The sequence below is a fragment of the Saccopteryx leptura genome, chromosome 3 (assembly GCF_036850995.1).
Source record: "Saccopteryx leptura isolate mSacLep1 chromosome 3, mSacLep1_pri_phased_curated, whole genome shotgun sequence".
Classification (NCBI taxonomy): Eukaryota; Metazoa; Chordata; class Mammalia; order Chiroptera; family Emballonuridae; genus Saccopteryx; species Saccopteryx leptura.
Genome location: NC_089505.1, coordinates 31454274 through 31473749, shown reverse-complemented (window position 1 = coordinate 31473749; position 19476 = coordinate 31454274). Strand labels below are relative to the sequence as shown.

General features: G+C 41.0%; 1 protein-coding gene and 1 pseudogene across 1 annotated transcript; both read left to right on the top strand.

Moving 5' to 3' along the window:
- The first annotated feature begins 4685 nt into the window (after window positions 1–4685).
- TAAR9 (trace amine associated receptor 9) lies at window positions 4686–5735 on the top strand. The gene has a single exon (XM_066371778.1). It carries the CDS (start codon window positions 4686–4688, stop codon window positions 5733–5735), a length of 1050 nt encoding a protein of 349 aa, XP_066227875.1.
- A 9275-nt stretch (window positions 5736–15010) lies between these two features.
- LOC136397208 (trace amine-associated receptor 6-like) lies at window positions 15011–16043 on the top strand (annotated as a pseudogene).
- Window positions 16044–19476: the final 3433 nt, after the last annotated feature.

The window sequence follows — 19476 nt, the reverse complement described above, 5'->3', positions numbered from 1 at the left end:
GTCAAGAAATAGCTGCCATTCTGTTGGACTGTAAGTGGTAACACCTAGCTGGCTGAGAAGACTACTGATATCATAACAGTAAACAAAGTGTTTGTCTTCGGAAAAAAGTCCACAAAAAGTTGTTCACGCTTCCTGAAATGGGATACTTTAGCTGACCAGGGAAGTACTTTTTTTTCTTGAAGCCTGGAGGCTAATAACTTAGCTGCTTTCTTTGATAGGCCCAAATCTCTTACTAAGCCATTCAATTTGGGTTGGCTAAACTGCTGAGGGGTTAATGACTGCTTGGCATCAGAAGAAGACCCTTCAGATTCTACAACCATTTCCTCATGCATCTTATCAAAATACACTTGATCACCATGTTCACTTTCTTCATCTTTAGAAGAAATAAAACCATTGAAAACTGGAACTGGGAGTGTCTCAGAGTGTGGGATAGGTCATATTGCTGAAGGAATATTAGGATATGCGATCATATGCCTTTTTTTCTTGCCGATGCCCTTTGTATGGATCAGACAGAAATAACAGTCACTGCTGTGGTCTTTAGGTTCATGCTAAACCATGGGAATACCAAAAAGCATTCCTTTGCGTTCTCCTTTTGTCCAGTTACGAAGCATTTCCTCACAATTATGACAGACAATTCTTGTCTTGATCGCCAAACGGAACTTGAAAATAGGCAATATATGCATGTGTCACAAATGATGAAATATTGTGCTTTTGATGTTGAAGTGTGTAACAGCCACATATAAAACAGAAGGTGCCAGGACTATTCTTACATTTACGCTTACTCGAAGAAGCCATGATTCAATCTTAAAGCAAAATAAGAGGGTGTTTTTATCAGATAATAATTTTTTACATTTACAAACAACTACCATGGCCCTGGCCGGTTGGCTCAGTGGTAGAGCATTGGCCTGGCATGCGGGAGTCCCGGGTTCGATTCCCGGCCAGGGCACACAGGAGAAGTGCCCATTTGCTTCTCCACCCCTCCCCTTCTCCTTCCTCTCTGTCTCTCTCTTCCCCTCCCACAGCCAAAGCTCCATTGGAGCAAAGTTGGCCCAGGCGGTGAGGATGGCTCTGTGGCCTCTGCCTCAGGTGCTAGAATGGCTCTGGTTGCAGCAGAGCGACGCACCAGATGGGCAGAGCATCGTCCCCCGTGGGCATGCCGGGTGGATCTCGGTCGGGGGCATGCGGGAGTCTGTCTGACTGCCTCCCCGTTTCCAACTTCAGAAAAATACAAAAAAAAACCCAAAAACAAAAAAAAACCCCACAACTACCGTTATGTAAAAGTGATGTTTGTAAAACATTAATTGCCTTGTGGTTATGTTCAATCCAAGAGTTGTTGCCCTTTAACTCCAATTTAAAAACCAATGCATGCCATTAACTGTAACAAAAAGAAATTAAAATTACATAAAAACTAGAGCATGCACCAAAAAACGGATTTCATATTTGGAATCAGCTATGCAGAAATATATAGAAAAAGTTCTAAAACCTCATGCAATAGAAAATGAAAAAAAAAAAATTGTTCCCCAGTGAATCTCCGAGAGATGACACTTAAACCATGTGAATGCCTCATCTCATCAAAATCTTTCACTCTTCTGCAGCCTTATTTACCACTCATTGATAATTTCTGCCTGAATATTATTCCTGCCTGAATATTAATGTTATGGCTCCAAAATTATGATGTATTAATTCCAGCACTCTCTCAACATGTATCAGTTGGAAATTGTTATTTACTCTAAGGAAAAGCCCTCTTACATGTATGTATGTATGTATGTATGTATCTATTTATCTATCTATATTATAACTCACAGATTCCCATTTTTTTCTGGCTTATAATTTTTTATCCCCTAATTGTTTTGGTACTTAAATTGTTCCATATTTGGCCAGTGGATGCCCATTCAGGCTGTAACATTGTTCATGTAAAATACTCCAATCTTTTTACATCTCTTTCTTAGTTTCTGATATAAAAATATGCTCCACTTTCCTCCTGTGACTTCCCTGCCCCATTGCTTGAATGAATCATTTCTTTGAGAAGTCCTGGTACCTTTTACTGGTGAAAGGTATTAAACACCAACATGTGGGTCTCAGGAGTGCTCATCACTCCTTAAGTGTCTTTGCTTCTTTTTTTTTTTTTTTTTTTTTTTTTCATTTTTCTGAAGCTGGAAACAGGGAGAGACAGTCAGACAGACTCCCGCATGCGCCCAACCGGGATCCACCCGGCACGCCCACCATGGGGCGGCGCTCTGCCCACCAGGGGGCGATGCTCTGCCCATCCTGGGCGTCGCCATATTGCGACCAGAGCCACTCTAGCGCATGGGGCAGAGGCCGAGGAGCCATCCCCAGCGCCCGGGCCATCTTTGCTCCAATGGAGCCTTGGCTGCGGGAGGGGAAGAGAGAGACAGAGAGGAAAGCGCGGCGGAGGGGTGGAGAAGCAAATGGGCGCTTCTCCTGTGTGCCCTGGCCGGGAATCGAACCCGGGTCCTCCGCACGCTAGGCCGACGCTCTACCGCTGAGCCAACCGGCCAGGGCAAGTGTCTTTGCTTCTAAGGAAGGTGAAGTTTCAAGACACTCTATAGAACCTAAGGCTGTTATTCTAGGGCCGAGTACACAGACCTGAGGAAGCGTCACTCTCCTTTTGCATAACAGCAGCATTACTCGGGCACCAGTGAAGTGGGGAGTGCTAAGCCTTTCCTACGTAGACACTGAAACTCATGGACAGGGCGACGTCTTTGGTGGCAGTGTGGAATTCTTTAGCCAGCTTGAAAGTAAAGGAGAGATGTAGTGGACTCTCTTAGGACAAGCTGAGGCAGAGAATTCTGGGAGAGGGAGTGTGTCACGTGGCAATTTTATTGGGTAGATTGACTTGTGAGCACATGTATGCTCCCATTTGAGGACTCTCAGAAGTAACTGGGAGACACTTTGTAAAGAAGAGATTTAGATTTATGCAGTCAAACCAGTGAGGACTGGGAAATAAGTAAAAATGGATTGATTTACAAATCACAAACTGGTGAAGCCTGCAAGTACCATGAATGTGTACACACACATCACACATACAGAGACCTTTAAAATTCTGTGCCTGGTGGAGCCTGGGTACCTAGAAGTTGTAGACATGTAGATATAAGACATACATACACATGTGTATGCACATAGCTCTTTCTAGGATCCTATACTTTCAACAGAGGACAGACCTATGGTATGAGATAAATGGCAATAAAAATAGTCCATTCTCTATTTCAAAGATAAGGATTTATTATTATTATTTATTTTTTTATCAGTGAGAGGAAGCGAGGCAGAGACAGACTCCCACGTGTGACCCGACCGGTATCCACCGAGCAAGCCCACTAGGGGGCGATACTCTGCCCATCTGGGGCCTTGATCCATTGCTTTCTCAGCAACTGAGCTCTTTTTAGCACCCGAGGCAGAGGTCATCCTCAGCACCCTGGGCCACCTAATTCCAGTCAAGCCATGGTTACAGGAGGGGAAAAGAGAAAGAGAGAGAGAGAGAGAGAGAGAGAAGTGAGAAGGGGAGGGATGGAGAAGCAGATGGGCAATTTTCCTGTGTGCCCTGACTGGGAATCAAACCCGGAACATCCACACGCCGGGCTAATGCTCTACCACTGAACCAACCAGCCAGGGCCAAGACAAAGACTTAGATACTAGGTTATATAAAGAGAAAATTAATTATTCAATAGCGTTTGAGCTCTATTTGAACCTTAGATGACTTAGCATGAATCTATTCCTTCCAGAGTCATGACTAATCTACATACAACCTCCAGGCCATCCCAAGTGTTACCTACTCCTTTGTGGTAGTTTTCTAACTAGACTGTTTTGTTTATTTGTTTGAGGATGGGAAGGTGAGGGGCTAGGTGAGTTACTGCTTACTTTAATCAATCTTATTGATTTTAGACATCTGAAACTGCCTATTAGCCTGGAAAATACTTACACACTGATTATATTAGTATCAACTTGATAAGATTAATTTTCCAACTCATCTCAACCTGTCTAAACTATGAATAGATATAAAAGTTAAAAAAACACAAACTCTGGAAATATAAGCAGTAAAAGAAATATATTTGCCAAATAAGTTCATCAAGTTATTAAATGTGAATGTTTCCTCAGTCTTCACACCTTATACTTTAGGGATTTTTGCGGTTATAATTTGAAGGCGCTGTAATTTATTTCTTCCTTCTTAAAAAAAAATGAGGTATAGTTTATCATTACTACTGGTACTCAGGGGAGATAGCAGTAAATAAAACTCAGCTTCTGGTAGCCTAATTATTTCTCAATTCAGGTGGTCACAAGTGAGATTTTAAAAGGTAAAGTCACACAACAAAGAGATTTTCTAATTATTAGCCAATCACAAGCTATAAAATATATATGTGATATATATTATTGGACTAAGTATATTGTCAGCCATTTATTTAATACTAAATTTGACCATAATTTAATGGCTTTCTGCAACAAGTTGCCACTGTAAATATATTAAAAACTTGGGAATAACTATTTTTTGGAAAGACTAAGAAGTTATGGTTAATATGCAAAAAATAAATAAAAGGCAGGAAAGCTACTTCATTACATTTTAACTAGAGTTTTTTTTTCTCTACCAGAAGCATTTCAAGTTGCCATCTCCTTATTTTAAATTGCTGAAACAGAAAATCTGAGAACTTTAAAATAATTCGAACAAGAAGGCAATGGTGAACAGTTTTTCCCAAGCCGAAGCTGTGGAACTCTGCTACAGGAATGTGAATGGATCCTGTGTTAAGACTCCTTACTCGGCAGGACCTCGAGCAATTCTGTACGCGGTCCTTGGTTTGGGGGCTGTGCTGGCCGTGTTTGGGAACTTACTGGTCATTGTTGCTATCCTGCACTTCAAACAGCTGCACACACCGACAAACTTTCTGATCGCATCCCTGGCCTGTGCTGACTTCTTGGTGGGGGTGACCGTGATGCCCTTCAGCGCGGTGAGGTCTGTGGAGAGCTGCTGGTACTTTGGGGAGAGTTACTGTAAATTTCATACGTGTTTCGATACTTCCTTCTGTTTTGCTTCTTTATTTCATTTATGCTGCATCTCTGTTGATAGGTATATTGCCGTGACTGATCCTCTGACCTATCCAACCAAGTTTACTGTCTCGGTGTCAGGAATCTGCATTATTCTCTCTTGGTTCTTTTCTGTCACGTACAGTTTTTCGATTTTTTACACTGGGGCCAATGAAGAAGGAATTGAGGAACTCGTGGTTGCTCTCACCTGTGTAGGCGGCTGTCAGGCTCCCCTGAATCAAAGTTGGGTTCTTCTTTGTTTCCTTCTATTCTTTATACCCACTGTTGCCATGGTGTTTATATACTGTAAGATATTTTTGGTGGCTAAATATCAGGCGAGGAAGATAGAAAGTACAGCCAGCCAAGCTCAGTCCTCCGCAGCAGAGAGTTACAAGGAAAGAGTCGCAAAGAGGGAGAGAAAAGCTGCCAAGACCTTGGGCATCGCAGTGGCAGCCTTCCTTGTGTCCTGGCTACCGTACATTATTGACGCTGTGATTGACGCTTATATGAATTTCATAACTCCTCCTTACGTTTATGAGATCTTAGTGTGGTGTGTTTATTATAATTCAGCTATGAACCCCTTGATATATGCTTTCTTTTACCCATGGTTTCGGAAGGCAATAAAACTCATTGTGAGTGGCAAAGTCTTAAGGAGTGATTCATCAACCATTAATTTATTTTCTGAGGAAGCAGATAGAGATTAACAATATTACTGCGGAGACTTCAAAACCAACGTGGGATTAAGGTCAAGTGCAAAATTAAACACTTGGATCTAGAACAGCAGGTGGAATCATTTGCCACGTAGGAGGATATTGTACTTAACAGTTAGTTCTAAAGACTTTGTCATCTTCATGCATTTTGGCAGGTTTTAGAGTTTAGTGATAGGTGATTAAGGTTTGCTGATGACTTCCCATTTAGTCTTCATCTAAGGTTTTCTAATTTTTACAGTAATTTCTAATGCCTTCTCCATTTCCTACTTGTTTCTTCCAATATTTGGAGTTTTGTAGTTTCACCCATACTCATCATTAATGTTCAGTTTTCTAAAATACACAGAGGGTGAAATTAGTCCCTGTCTAACTGGCAACTTAGATTCTTTGGGGACAAAAATCTTTTTTAAAGCATATTTTGTTTGAGAAGTGAACATAAGATTATAAATTGTTGAAACTTTAATAAATCTACAATGACTATTAAAAGCTAAATGTGGAGCTTCTTAGTGAGTGAAGATTGTCTGAAAAACACTGAGACGCTTGTGATTTCTGAATCCTAGTTCTGCTTCTTTTCAGTCTAGAGAAACTGCATTCACAAAGAACATGCATTGTGGTTATATGATTACACACTACATCTCACTTTGGGAGAACATGATTTATTACAATGAAGCATGCATGTAGACAAAAAGATGGCTTCTGTAGTTTGTTAAAAGTAATTTGAGGTAAAATTATTTTATAAAAAGCTAATTCAAATTCACATTTTTTTCACTTTTGAGTACTTTTATTTAAAAGACACTGTATTTGGCATTGGAAGTAAAACTGGGTGATCCAAATATAACCAAAGATTATTTCAAAATAGCAAATTCCCAACCTTGTATTATACATTCCAGGGACAGCTTGCTTTTTTATCTGATAACACTTCCTAGTCACATCAATTTTAATTAAAAAGATTTGTTGAGTGTTTTAAGCTAGAGTAAAAATTTGAGAAGCTCATAATAGGGTGATTTGCCTTCTCAAGTCTTTGAATCACAGCTTTACATTTTTAGGGTATATGTCATTTTTCACAGAATATTCTGTAACAAATGTGTTTAATGGAATAAAAAAGGAGGTAACTAAGAAAACAGTTACATAACCATTACATTATATATGTTTTATAAATGAGCCACTTTGGAAATACTTTATACAAGATTAAGTTGTTTCATATATGCTAATTAATACCTTTAAAATAGAGCTGACTATATTTAGGATAAAAAAGTTAAAGATAAAGGAGGATATAAGAAATATGAACATCTTTGTAGCAGAATACCCGTTTGTGATTCAGACCAAGGAACAGGTCTACTGCCTTTCAAATGACCACAATTAAGGTCTCCCACTCTCCGTAAGAAGAGCTCAAAGTTTTGTCCTTTTGATGGTGAGTCAGTAATGTCTTCATAGAAATATGTTCTTTCTCTCAAATACAAGTGTAAACTTCACTGACACTCATAAATAGGTAGGAAAACCATTTGAGGGGACTTAAAGGTAAATGACATTGTATTCTGTTCACTTCCACTATGTAGAGTATAATCTTATATGTACTGATTACATTAATAAATACCATCCAGTGATATTTTTAAGCTTTTGTTTACATCAGTAAGTAGGAAATATACTTCCAATTTATTCTATCTTGTTTTTCTTTCTTTTTTCTTTCTTTTTGGTAATTCTTCATAAAGGAAGTTTTTTGATTAAGAAACATGTTTGGTTATTTTCTCAAAAAATAACTAGATTATCAGTATAGCACCTCTCTTCCCTTTTAGATCTCATTTATTTATACAAATAAGCTGTTAACTTCTTGGCCATCAGCAATATCCAACTGCTGTAGGGCCATGGTTATGTTCGAAACAAAACACACCAAAGATGAAAGTAGATTATTTCTGCAACACTGTCTACAATGTGAAATCTGACCTTAAAATATGTTGTTGAGATTTGTTTCTTAATTCTAGTGAGCTTTGGTTTCCAATTGTCTGCTTCAGCCAATGGGAAGCTGCAGAACTATTGTGAAAAAGTAATGAATCAATTATGCCTCGGGTTTTACAGTACATAAATACTATGTCTCTCACATACGTACTATGAATTAAAAATACATGTTTACTTTTTATTAATAAAGTACAAATTGACTTAAAATTACTGGATTCATAATAGCTTTTGTTCACATTTATTTTTTTCAATCAGTTGATACTAAAAATATGACTGTTAAACTATGTGCAGCTTTGTGTATATGTATATTTTTAAGTATTGAAATGAAGTGTTCAGACATAGAAACTTATAGGACAATTGTAGTTTGCCTAAGTGTTATTTGGGATTAGAGCAACTATATCAATTAATGGCAGTGCTATAAGAAATCCATCAATGCCAAAGCATAAAGGCAAAGCAGACCATTATTATTACCCAGGTCTTCTCAGAGAGCTACAAATACAACTGGGTGTGGCTATAATAGCTTTATTCATTACTGAATTGTAACTGATTTGATGCTTACTTCAATTTCATAAATGCTTCATGTGTTTTAACCTTATAAAAGGCTACGGTTATTTTTCTTCACCTACAATGCTCTTCACTTATGTTTTGCTCTTCATTTTTGACACATTGTAACCTATTTATTTGTTTTTATTAAATTTGTTGGGGTGACATTTGTTAATGAAATTATTTAGGTTTCAAGTGTACAATTCTATGATCAACCTATTCAATACCAATCTAAAAGAATGACTCTTCAGCATTACATTTATATTTTATAAAACAAGAATATATTAGCAATGTTAATTAAAAATCAGATTAATTTGAAATAAACATTAATGGGAAAATATACGTCCTTTTTATTCTGTTTGCTATACAGCGTGAAGCAAAAGTAGATCCACAGTTATTTGTATGGAAAATAATACAATAATTAATAAACAATAACACAAGAATAAACTGTTTTTGCGTTCTCACAACTGTAAACCTACATTTGCCCCACCCTGTATTTTAAAACTGTCTGTTACAAGAGCAAAAACTTTAGATATTTTCAGCCTTTCACAGTTATATTCTTACACTTTACATATAAAGTAAGTTGATCTTTTACTAAAAATATTGTACTAAATTGCTATGTACTTTTAACTTGCTGATAACAGTCCACACTATTTCAGTTCCTATTGCAGTGCCTTGCCACATTGTTCTTCGGTCTTTAGCATTTTTTTTACCAGTACTTTTATTTCCTAATGGAAGGTTGGGAATAACATCCTGATTACATAAGGTGCACTTTTTTATTGCAGACTTCTAAATTGTTTTTCACTCTCCCTTCAGTATGTTCAAATAGATGAACTATTTATTTTTCCTTGCTCCGAATTATTGATTTTGCTAAACTTGACTTTTGTATTTTAATAGATACTTCAGTATTTTTTAAAAATACGGGAATATATGAGGTGATAGCTTGGAGATTTATGGTGCGGATTGTAAATGTCAAGTTGTTTTTGAAACCATGCTCCTTCTTTTATCTGCAAAAGCTCTATGCGGCATCAGAGTTCAAAGTGACATTCAAAAGCCAGGTTGTCTACGTTTGAGTCCCATCTCTGCTGTCTACTAACTTCCAATTTGGTTATGTTACTCATCCTTTGTGTATCTTAGTTTCTCAGCTATAAAATGAAGATGATAATGGAATATCCTCATTTAGTTTGGTCAGCAAATAGTTATTGTATAGCAGCTCATATTACTGGTGGGAAAAGATGTGACAGACAGAGAAAGAGACAAGGGAGCTCTTATGAGATGGAAGGAGGTAGAGACAGGGCAGATGGAGGACTTCCAAGAGGATTGCCTGCCTCATAAATTTCACCAAGATGAGTCATAACAGGGACCATATATTTTATTATCATTAAAATGGTCTCTACTGCCTAGTGTTCTCCTTAGAAACTGATGAAGTATTACTCTTTGGCATTAGACACAGTTAAGTGCTTATCTTTTCAACTGATGTGTGTGTGTGTGTGTGTGTGTGTGTGTGTGTGTGGGCATTAAGTGTGAGAACAGAATATAATATAAATGTCAGTTCCTATGTAATTCCTGGGAAGATAGTTTGTGCCTTTTTATTTCCGAGAAATACTGTTGGTTGTTCTGACTGATGTATCGTTTTCATTCTACAAAGAATTCTGCTGGGTCCACCCAATCTGATCACTTGGAAGATCCAAGAAGACCCACTTTATGGTGGGCAGTTAAAGACAGCTGAGCACTTGGTGTCACATGGTTAATGTTTCCTCACTGCCTGGGCTCAGTAGCACAAAAGCAGCCATCTTTCCAATGTGCTTTATCCTCCACTGTGAATAGCATGGCCTTGTTCTAGGACCCCAGACAACCACATTGGGATTCTCCCACTGGGGCCTTTCGTCACCTCTACACTGCATCTTTTTCTCCTGGTTACACCTCCAGCATCATAAGGTCACTAAATTGTGTGGCAGTCATGCTGCAGCCCAAACGTGTTGCAGAGCGCTCTCCTGCTCGAGGCTGCACCCAAAACTAGCAGACTTTTTTATAATCCAGTTTATGGACCAGAGCGGTATTCCTCAGTGTGGAATATGTTGCTGGCAGACCCTGAAGAGGTCTTCCTGGTCTTGAGCTTTCTTTTTTGCTGTAGGGGATGTAAGAGTTAGTCAATTGTTTTTTTCTTGGGCTGGGACGACACCCTTGATTAATTTAATAAAGTAGAGGGCTCTGAATCTGCATAGGGCTTAACTGCAAACTTCTAGGAGACATGTTTCTTATCAAGGCCAGGAACTAGGTACCTAGTGGGCGAAGTCCTGCTTGCCTGTCTTATCCGGTCATCAATGTAGCAAATCAAAGTGATCTTCTTTAGGGTGCCCAGATGGTCCAGACTCCTTTCTTTCTTTCTTTCTTTCTTTTTTTTTTTGTATTTTTCTGAAGCTGGAAACGGGGAGAGACAGTCAGACTCCCGCATGCGCCCGACCGGGATCCACCCGGCACGCCCACCAGGGGCAACGCTCTGCCCACCAGGGGACGATGCTCTGCCCCTCCGGGGCGTCGCTCTGCCGTGACCAGAGCCACTCTAGCGCCTGGGGCAGAGGCCAAGGAGCCATCCCCAGCGCCCGGGCCATCTTTGCTCCAATGGAGCCTTGGCTGCGGGAGGGGAAGAGAGAGACAGAGAGGAAGGAGGGGGTGGGGGTGGAGAAGCAAATGGGCGCTTCTCCTGTGTGCCCTGGCCGGGAATCGAACCCGGGTCCCCCTCACGCCAGGCCGACGCTCTACCGCTGAGCCAACTGGCCAGGGCCAGACTCCTTTCTTGAAGAGCAATCTTTCTCTTTGGTCTGCCACAAAGGCCCAGTGAATAACTAAGGGATCATTTTGAGGTTGGTAATAAATCATATCACAAGAGACAACAGATTTGGGTTGAGACCACATAAAGCATACTGAAAGTATTAGTCCAGATCTGATGAGCCACCCCTAACATCACCACTATCTACATTCACTGTTGTATCAATTCTAGCCCTCACTTTAGTCCTAATAATATGAATTCTATCTAAGGCTTCCCTCTAAGGTAGAATTTCCCAACCAATGGTATAATAGTGTGCTGCAAATGGGTTAAAAGAATGCCTGGGGAGAGTGACCCATTCAGTGGGTAGAGGAGTCAGACCAGGCCCCGGGGCTCAGGCCCTGAGCAGCCTCCTGCCTGAGTCTCTTCTGGTGGCTGCCCAGCTGAGCAGGGTCTGACAGTATGCTGACAAGTGGGCTTTCCCAACCTCTTTCCTAGGGACACTTATCCCACTCATGAGAGCTTCACCTTCTTGACCTAATCATCTTCTGAAGTTCCCACCCCCAAATACCATTATACTGGAGATCAGGTTTCAATATACCAACGTTGAAGGGACACAATCATTCAGTCTTCAGCAACATGTTGCCATGTACATGATGATGTGAAAAAGATGTGGGAGCATAAACTCAAAACTAGGTGTGGTAAGTTACTGCCCAGAGGGAAACAGCAGGCTCAGGTTATAGCTGTGTCTTTATTTCTCCCTAGGCAACCGCTTTCTAAGCCAAACATCCAGGGGGAATTGGGGCAACGTCACTTTGTTTTAGCATCCTTTCCCACGTAATAAGGAGCCTCGCCCCCACTGGCTTCAATAGTGAGCTGAGCACTATTTCCGGTGTGAGATGGAGCACTTTTAGACATCTTTAAAAAAGAGTCAAAATCCTGGATTCCACTGCTGTTTCTGGACCTGGAAACCACTAGGTTCTCATTGTTAGCTCTGCTCACATTTAGTGCTCTTGTTTTTTTTCCTGTGCACAGAGATGATTTCATTTATGAATTTTGCTGTACTTCCTCCCCTCCCATTTTTTAAATGCTTGCCTTTTCCATGTATTTGCAGCACAGGGGCTGGTGAATGAATGACCGATTGATCAATCTTGACCTAAAATATTTGTTGTTGTGGGACCTTAGTTGTTCACTGATTGCTTTCTCATATGTGCCTTGATCAGGAGCCTCCAGCTGAGCCAGTGACCCCTTGCTCAAGCCAGCAACCTTGAGCTTCAAGCCAGTGCTCATGGGGTCATGTCTCTGATTCCACGCTCAAGCCGGTGACCCGTGCTCAAGCTGGTAACCCTGCGCTCAAGTTAGATGAGCCTGCTCTCAAGCCGGTGACCTCGGGATTTCAAACCTGGGTCCTCAGGGTCCCCGGCTATCTACTGTGTCACTCTATCCACTGTGTCACTGCCTGGTCAAGCTTGAGCTAAATTTTTAATGAAATCTTTTTCTTGTTTAAGAAATAAAAGTGAGAGAGATAAAAAAAAAGCATGTTTTATCTGACTGCATGTATTTTGTAATCTCTCCTTTTTTACATGAGCAAGGTGTTTGGTCTTAAAGGTAAGAACTTAGAGATTTTGTTTTGCAGCTTCTTTCCTAACAAAAGGTGTTCTCCCTCCTAACACTGCAGCTCTGGCTGGGTGCAAGAATCCAGAAACAAGCACCTCGCAGAGGCAGCAAGAGCACCAGGACACTGTAGTCACAATCATATCAGCAGCAGAAGTAGGTAGATGCCTGGTTTGCAGAACTACTTTGATGGAGTACATTAATGAAATCCTCTTAATCTGCCTCTTTAATTCCCTAAATTCCTGGTAATATTGCAAGGACAAAGGTCGGTGTCAGGATAGACTGTTGCTGTCAGAACCACCTGGTCCTCAGCAAACACAAATTCCCATCAGGCAGCTTTGCATTTGCCTTGATTTTCTCTGCTTCATCATTTAGTTGCTGCTGCACAGAGATAATTTAATCTCTGAAACGAAATAGGCAGGGCCTCTCCATGAGGCTTGCAGTTAAACCAGCAGCACAGAAAAAACCTATCGATTGGGGTTCGAGCCTATAGCTGCAGTCCTGAAATTCTCCATAATTTTACCTTTGAATTTGTGTTTTGTATGTGAAGTCTGAAGGGACAGTGGAACACACACATGTGATTGCTGCGCATCGTACCACCTTCCCTCCTCCCGGGACAGGTTGCTCAGCCACCTGCTCCTCCACCCCTGGCACTTTGGGTCCTGTCCAGTCTTCCCACTTCCCCATTCAACCCACTGCCACTGCCATTCTCTCCACACCCCGGTGAAGAACTGGGTGCCGTGCACGGAGGTCTTTGGTTTAGTGCTCACTCTGCAGTCTCGTGATAAGGCATGACGGGGGTCATCGCGTCCTCGGCTGGTAGGGCCACAGCACCCTCAACAGGCAAGTCAGTGGGGCCGAGCTTCTCATCTACCCCCAACCCAGTACTGAGTGGGTCCTGGTGTAGAAGTTGCTATCCTTAGGGAGTCACCTGTCTGCCTTCGGTTCAGGTGGCAAACCCAGGAGAAGGGCAGATGCCTAGCTCCGCTTCCTGGCCCCCAGCCTGAGCACAGCATATTGTTTCAGTGAGGGCAGCAAGGGGAACCTGACAGTGGGAGGCATGGCTAAGCTGCAGGACTGGTTCTTCTTTCTCTCTGCAGAAATCTTTTTGCCCTAGGGAGTAGAACATTACATAGTAAAATCAAACACCATGAGAGGTCAAGAGAGACCAAAAATAACAAAACAAAACAAAATATAAGCTTTATTCTTTAAGAAAATTTTTTCCATATTTTGAAAAAAGAACCTTACATATTTATTTTACACTGAGCTCTGCAAACTATGTAGCCAGTTTATATACAGGGAGTAGGTAATTTTATTGTGAAATAAATACTGGGTGAAGCTATTTCATGCCAATTGAACTTCAAGCAATTTTAGGATTATGAATATCAAGAGTGTTTCTACAAGGAAACAGAACACAGAGAAATATGTTTTGTAGAAAACTTATAAGTATCAAAGGAAGTTTTCTTTCATGATTCACACCTTACACTACAGGGATTTCTTGTGAGGAATTTCTGATGAGGGAAGTTTATTGGCCAGCGTCTAAAAACACCTTAGGTGTTAACTTCATAGACAATGTGAAGGTGGAAACTATTAAAAGGTGACTTCTCCATTATGTAATTATATTATATGAGATTATGCTTTGGAAAGAGGAACTTCACAGGTATAAAGAGCCAAGTATTTAAATTAAAATTTTCAATTATTTCAATGATCTGATTACTTGCCAAATAAAAATTTATAGATTTTTCTTAGAGTTAACTATCTGTGAAAGTTAGAGATAGTTACAGAAATAATTTCATGAATTAAAGACAGAAAGAATAGTTTTCTGAGTTCTACAATTTCTTTTAATCTATCTTTATAATTAAAATGGGGAAAGGAGGTAATCTGAAGCAATATTTAAAAGTAGTTGCTAAAATATGTAGCTTAATTTTTTTAAACTTTCAGAATTGAAAAGATCATCCCCGCCCTGGCTGGTTGGCTCAGCGGTAGAGCGTCGGCCTAGCGTGCGGAGGACCCAGGTTCGATTCCTGGCCAGGGCACACAGGAGAAGCGCCCATTTGCTTCTCCACCCCTCCGCCACACCTTCCTCTCTGTCTCTTTCTTCCCCTCCCACAGCCAAGGCTCCATTGGAGCAAAGATGGCCCGGGCGCTGGGGATGGCTCCTTGGCCTCTGCCCCAGGTGCTAGAGTGGCTCTGGTCGCAACATGGCGACGCCCAGGAAGGGCAGAGCGTTGCCCCCTGGTGGGCGTGCCAGGTGGATCCCAGTCGGGCGCATGCGGGAGTCTGTCTGACTGTCTCTCCCTGTTTCCAGCTTCAGAAAAATGAAAAAAAAAAAAGAAAATATCATCCCCTATCACAAGACAAGACAGGATCCCAGCAAGCATCAGACTGCAGAACCATGAGCAGCGGTCTTCCTCCACCTGCTGCTGTGCTGCTTTGCTATGAGAACGTGAGTGGATCTTGCATTAAAACTTCCTACTCGCCCGGACCCAGGGTGATTCTCTACGCAGTGTTTGGCTTTGGGTCTTTACTCGCTGTATTTGGAAACCTTTTGGTGATAACGTCAGTTCTTCATTTCAAGCAGCTGCACTCTCCAGCCCATTTTCTCATCGCCTCTCTGGCCTGTGCCGACTTTCTGGTGGGGGCGACCGTGATGCCCTTCAGCATGGTCAGGTCTGTGGAGAGCTGCTGGTACTTTGGGCAAAGTTTCTGTACTTTCCACACGTGCTGTGATGCGGCATTTTGTTACTCTTCTCTCTTCCACTTGTGCTTCATCTCCATCGACAGGTACATTGCTGTCACTGACCCTCTGGCCTATCCCATCAAGTTCACGGTGTCTGTGTCAGCAATTTGCATCGGCATCTCCTGGACCCTGCCCGTTGCTTACAGCGGTGCCGTGTTCTACACAGGTGCCAATGACGACGGGCTGGAGGAATTATCGAGTGCCCTCCACTGTATAGGAGGTTGTCAAGTTGTTGTAAATCAGGACTGGGTGTTGATAGATTTTCTGATATTCTTCATACCTACTCTTGCGATTATCATTCTTTATAGTAAGATTTTTCTGGTAGCTAAACAACAAGCTATAAAAATTGAAAATTCTCAAAGCAAAGCAGAATTATTCTCAGATAGTTACAAAGCCAGAGTGGCCAGGAGAGAGAGAAAAGCAGCTACGACCCTCGAGGTCACAGTGGTGGCATTTCTGATTTCATGGTTACCATACACAATTGACTCAATAATTGATGCTTTTATGGGCTTCATAACTCCTTGCCTATATTTATGAAATTTTCTGTTGGTTTGGTTATTATAACTCAGCTATGAATCCTTTGATTTATGCTTTATTTTATCCTTGGTTTAGAAAATCTATAAAAATTATTTTAAGTGGGAAACTTTTAAAGAATAGCTCATCAACCATTAATTTATTTTCAAAATAATGTAAGCACTAAGTTAAGAAATTCAAAGCTCTTTTAAAAATTTGAATATTATGAATTTTAATAAAATAAATGCATAATACCTTTTTGATTTAGAGAAATAATTTTCAAATTAACCAGGAAGAAAGTCATAGGAAGGTGCAGCCATTAATACTTTCACATAAACTGTTGTAAAGATATTTGCTATCTAGCCCTGGCCGGTTGGCTCAGTGGTAGAGCGTCGGCCTAGCGTGCGGAGGACCCGGGTTCGATTCCCGGCCAGGGCACACAGGAGAAGCGCCCATTTGCTTCTCCACCCCTCCGCCACGCCTTCCTCTCTGTCTCTCTCTTCCCCTCCTGCAGCCAAGGCTCCATTGGAGCAAAGATGGCCCGGGCGCTGGGGATGGCTCTGTAGCCTCTGCCTCAGGCGCTAGAGTGGCCCTGGTCGCAACATGGCGACGCCCAGGATGGGCAGAGCATCGCCCCCTGGTGGGCAGAGCGTCGCCCCATGGTGGGCGTGCCGGGTGGATCCCGGTCGGGCGCATGCGGGAGTCTGTCTGACTGTCTCTCCCTGTTTCCAGCTTCAGAAAAATGCAAAAAAAAAAAAAAAAAAAAAGGTATTTGCTATCTAACTAATAAATAAGAAAGTGAATTCACACTTGTCATTTTTCTCAATGCAATCTACATGTACTGCCATGTGCTCTTGTTTCTCACAATTCTAGGGGCTAGACTTCTAAAATCAAGGTGTCAAAATGATTGATTTCTTCTGAGCATTCCTCTTTTGTCTTTTCTCTGGGTCCTCACATAATCTTTCTTCTGTGTGTGCCTGTGATCTAATCTCCTCTCTTATAAGAACAGCAATCATATTGAATTAGAGTTCACTCTAAAAAAAAGAACCCACCTCATTTTTAATTAATTACTTTTTTAAGACCTTATATCTAAATATGGTTACATTCCAAAGTACGGTGGCGGGGGGGGGGGGGGGTTAGAACTTCAACATATCAATACTCTGGGATACAATTCAGTCATAACAAACACAGTCTGTTGCTACTGCTCCTCTGTGACTCTTTCTCCTTGTTCTTTTGTAGTCAGTTTGTGCCTCTCAGTAGCTTTTCGGGCAACAAGTAAACTTCTGCTTAAAGGCTGGGCAGATTCTTGAAATGTTTACTTGTAATATTGTAGGGTCCAGTGATTCAGCCTTGAGATCAGGTATTAATTACAGACATTGACAGAAGTTTGGCAAGTGGAAAAAATCATTATCATTAATAGTTATTATTCCTACATAAAATTTTCTCATGTGAAAATATTGTGAAGGCTTCTGGTCAAGATGGTTGCATAAAAAATGGTACTCACATCCTGAAATAACCACATCAAAATTACAGCTAAACTACTGAGCAAGTATGATTCAGGCCTACCTGAAATCTAGCTGAATGCAAGTCCTACAATTAAGGTTATATAGAAGAAACCACAACAAGACTGGTAGGAGGGGCAGAGATGGGGGAAGTGCTGGTCCCACACCCACATGTGGCAGATAAATATCTGGAGGGAGGCCCTCCCTGGTCAGGTAAGTCAGGAGGTTAGAGCATCATCCAGATAAGCTAAGGTTGCAGGTTGGATCCCTGGTCAGGGCACACACAAGAATCAACCAGTGAATGTGTGATATGTGGACAAAAAATCGATGTATTTCTCTCTCTCTTCCTTCCCTTCTCTCTTTCCTTTCCTCTGTCTCTAAAATCAATTTAAAAAACATTTTAGCTACCTTTGAAGAGCCAGGGATCCCAGCCCCACACCAGACTCCCAGTTCAGGTTTCCAGTGCCAGGAATAGAAGTCTCCACAGCGTCTGGCTGGAAAAGCCAGCAGGAATAGTGGCTCAGAGTGACAAAGGGCAGCTGGAGTCCCAGACCTTCCTCTTACAGGGTCCAGGCATGGGCTTTCTAGGACTCATTCCCTCTGGACTCCAGTGCTGGGCAGCAGCTCAAAGGGCACCAGGATATTGGGGAGGAACTGAATTTTCTGGGTCATAACAGGGACTGGAGGAATGATTTTTTCCTAGATAGAAGCTCTGGCAGAAACCTTTGTTTATTTGTTGAGCCCCTTCTCCACAGAGAGGTCAAACATTTTATGATAATCTAGCAAAAATCTTAAAAAGAACAAAACAACAACAATGTGTGCTATAATTTTACATTTTTCTTCCTGGAATATTTTATACTGATAATTCTATAATAGTCTATTATAATGCATAGCTGGAGTATTTTATATAAAAAAAAGCTAAATTGCAGTTGAATATAAACATTTGATGAGGGGTTTCTTTGGAGTTATTCAGTTAAAATGACTGAAGTACTTTTTTGTTGTTGGTTATTGCTGAGATAGTTCACTGCTTTCAAACAGATATTAAGTATTGATATTGATTATATACAAGTACCTGTGTCAGGAATTGCCAAGAATAAGAAATGGTTTTGGTATAATATTTCCCTCAAGGAAAGTAATTTTGTAGGCACTATGGACAACACACTTGAAGTTATATTATTGAGGACCAAAAAAGTGTCAGGGATGCTAAGTCCTGTGAGCAGAAGACTGATTGCCATCACAGTGCTGGTCCTTGGCGTTGGTCATTCCCATGACATCGTCTTCTCATCCACATGTGGTCCCATTGACTGAGGGGTTAAAATTATTAAAAGAAACCATATTATTTTTTTTAGTAGAAAGAAATTTTTTTTTAATAATTTTATTTTTTTAATGGGGTGACATCAATAAATCAGGATACATATATTCAAAGATAACAAGTCCAGGTTATCTTGTCGTTCAATTATGTTGCATACCCACCACCCAAAGTCAGATTGTCGTCTGTCACCTTCTATCTTGTTTTCTTTGTGCCCCTCCCCACCCCCTTTCCCTCTCCCATTCCCCCCTCCCCCCGGTAACCACCACACTCTTATCAATGTCTCTTAGTTTCACTATTATGTCCCACCTACGTATGGAATAATACAGTTCCTGGTTTTTTCTGATTTACTTATTTCGCTTCGTATCATGTTATCAAGATCCCACCATTTTGCTGTAAATGTTCCGATGTCATCATTTCTTATGGCTGAGTAGTATTCCATAGTGTATATGTGCCACATCTTCTTTATCCAGTCATCTATTGATGGGCTTTTTGGTTGTTTCCATGTCCTGGCCACTATGAACAATGCTGCAATAAACATGGGGCTGCATGTGTCTTTACGTATCAATGTTTCTGAGTTTTTGGGATATATACCAGTAGAGGGATTGCTGGGTCATAAGGTAGTTCTATTTTCAGTTTTTTGAGGAACCACCATACTTTCTTCCATAATGGTTGTACTACTTTACATTCCCACCAACAGTGTATGAGGGTTCCTTTTTCTCCACAGCCTCTCCAACATTTGCTATTACCTGTCTTGCTAATAACAGGTAATCGAACAGGTGTGAGGTGATATCTCA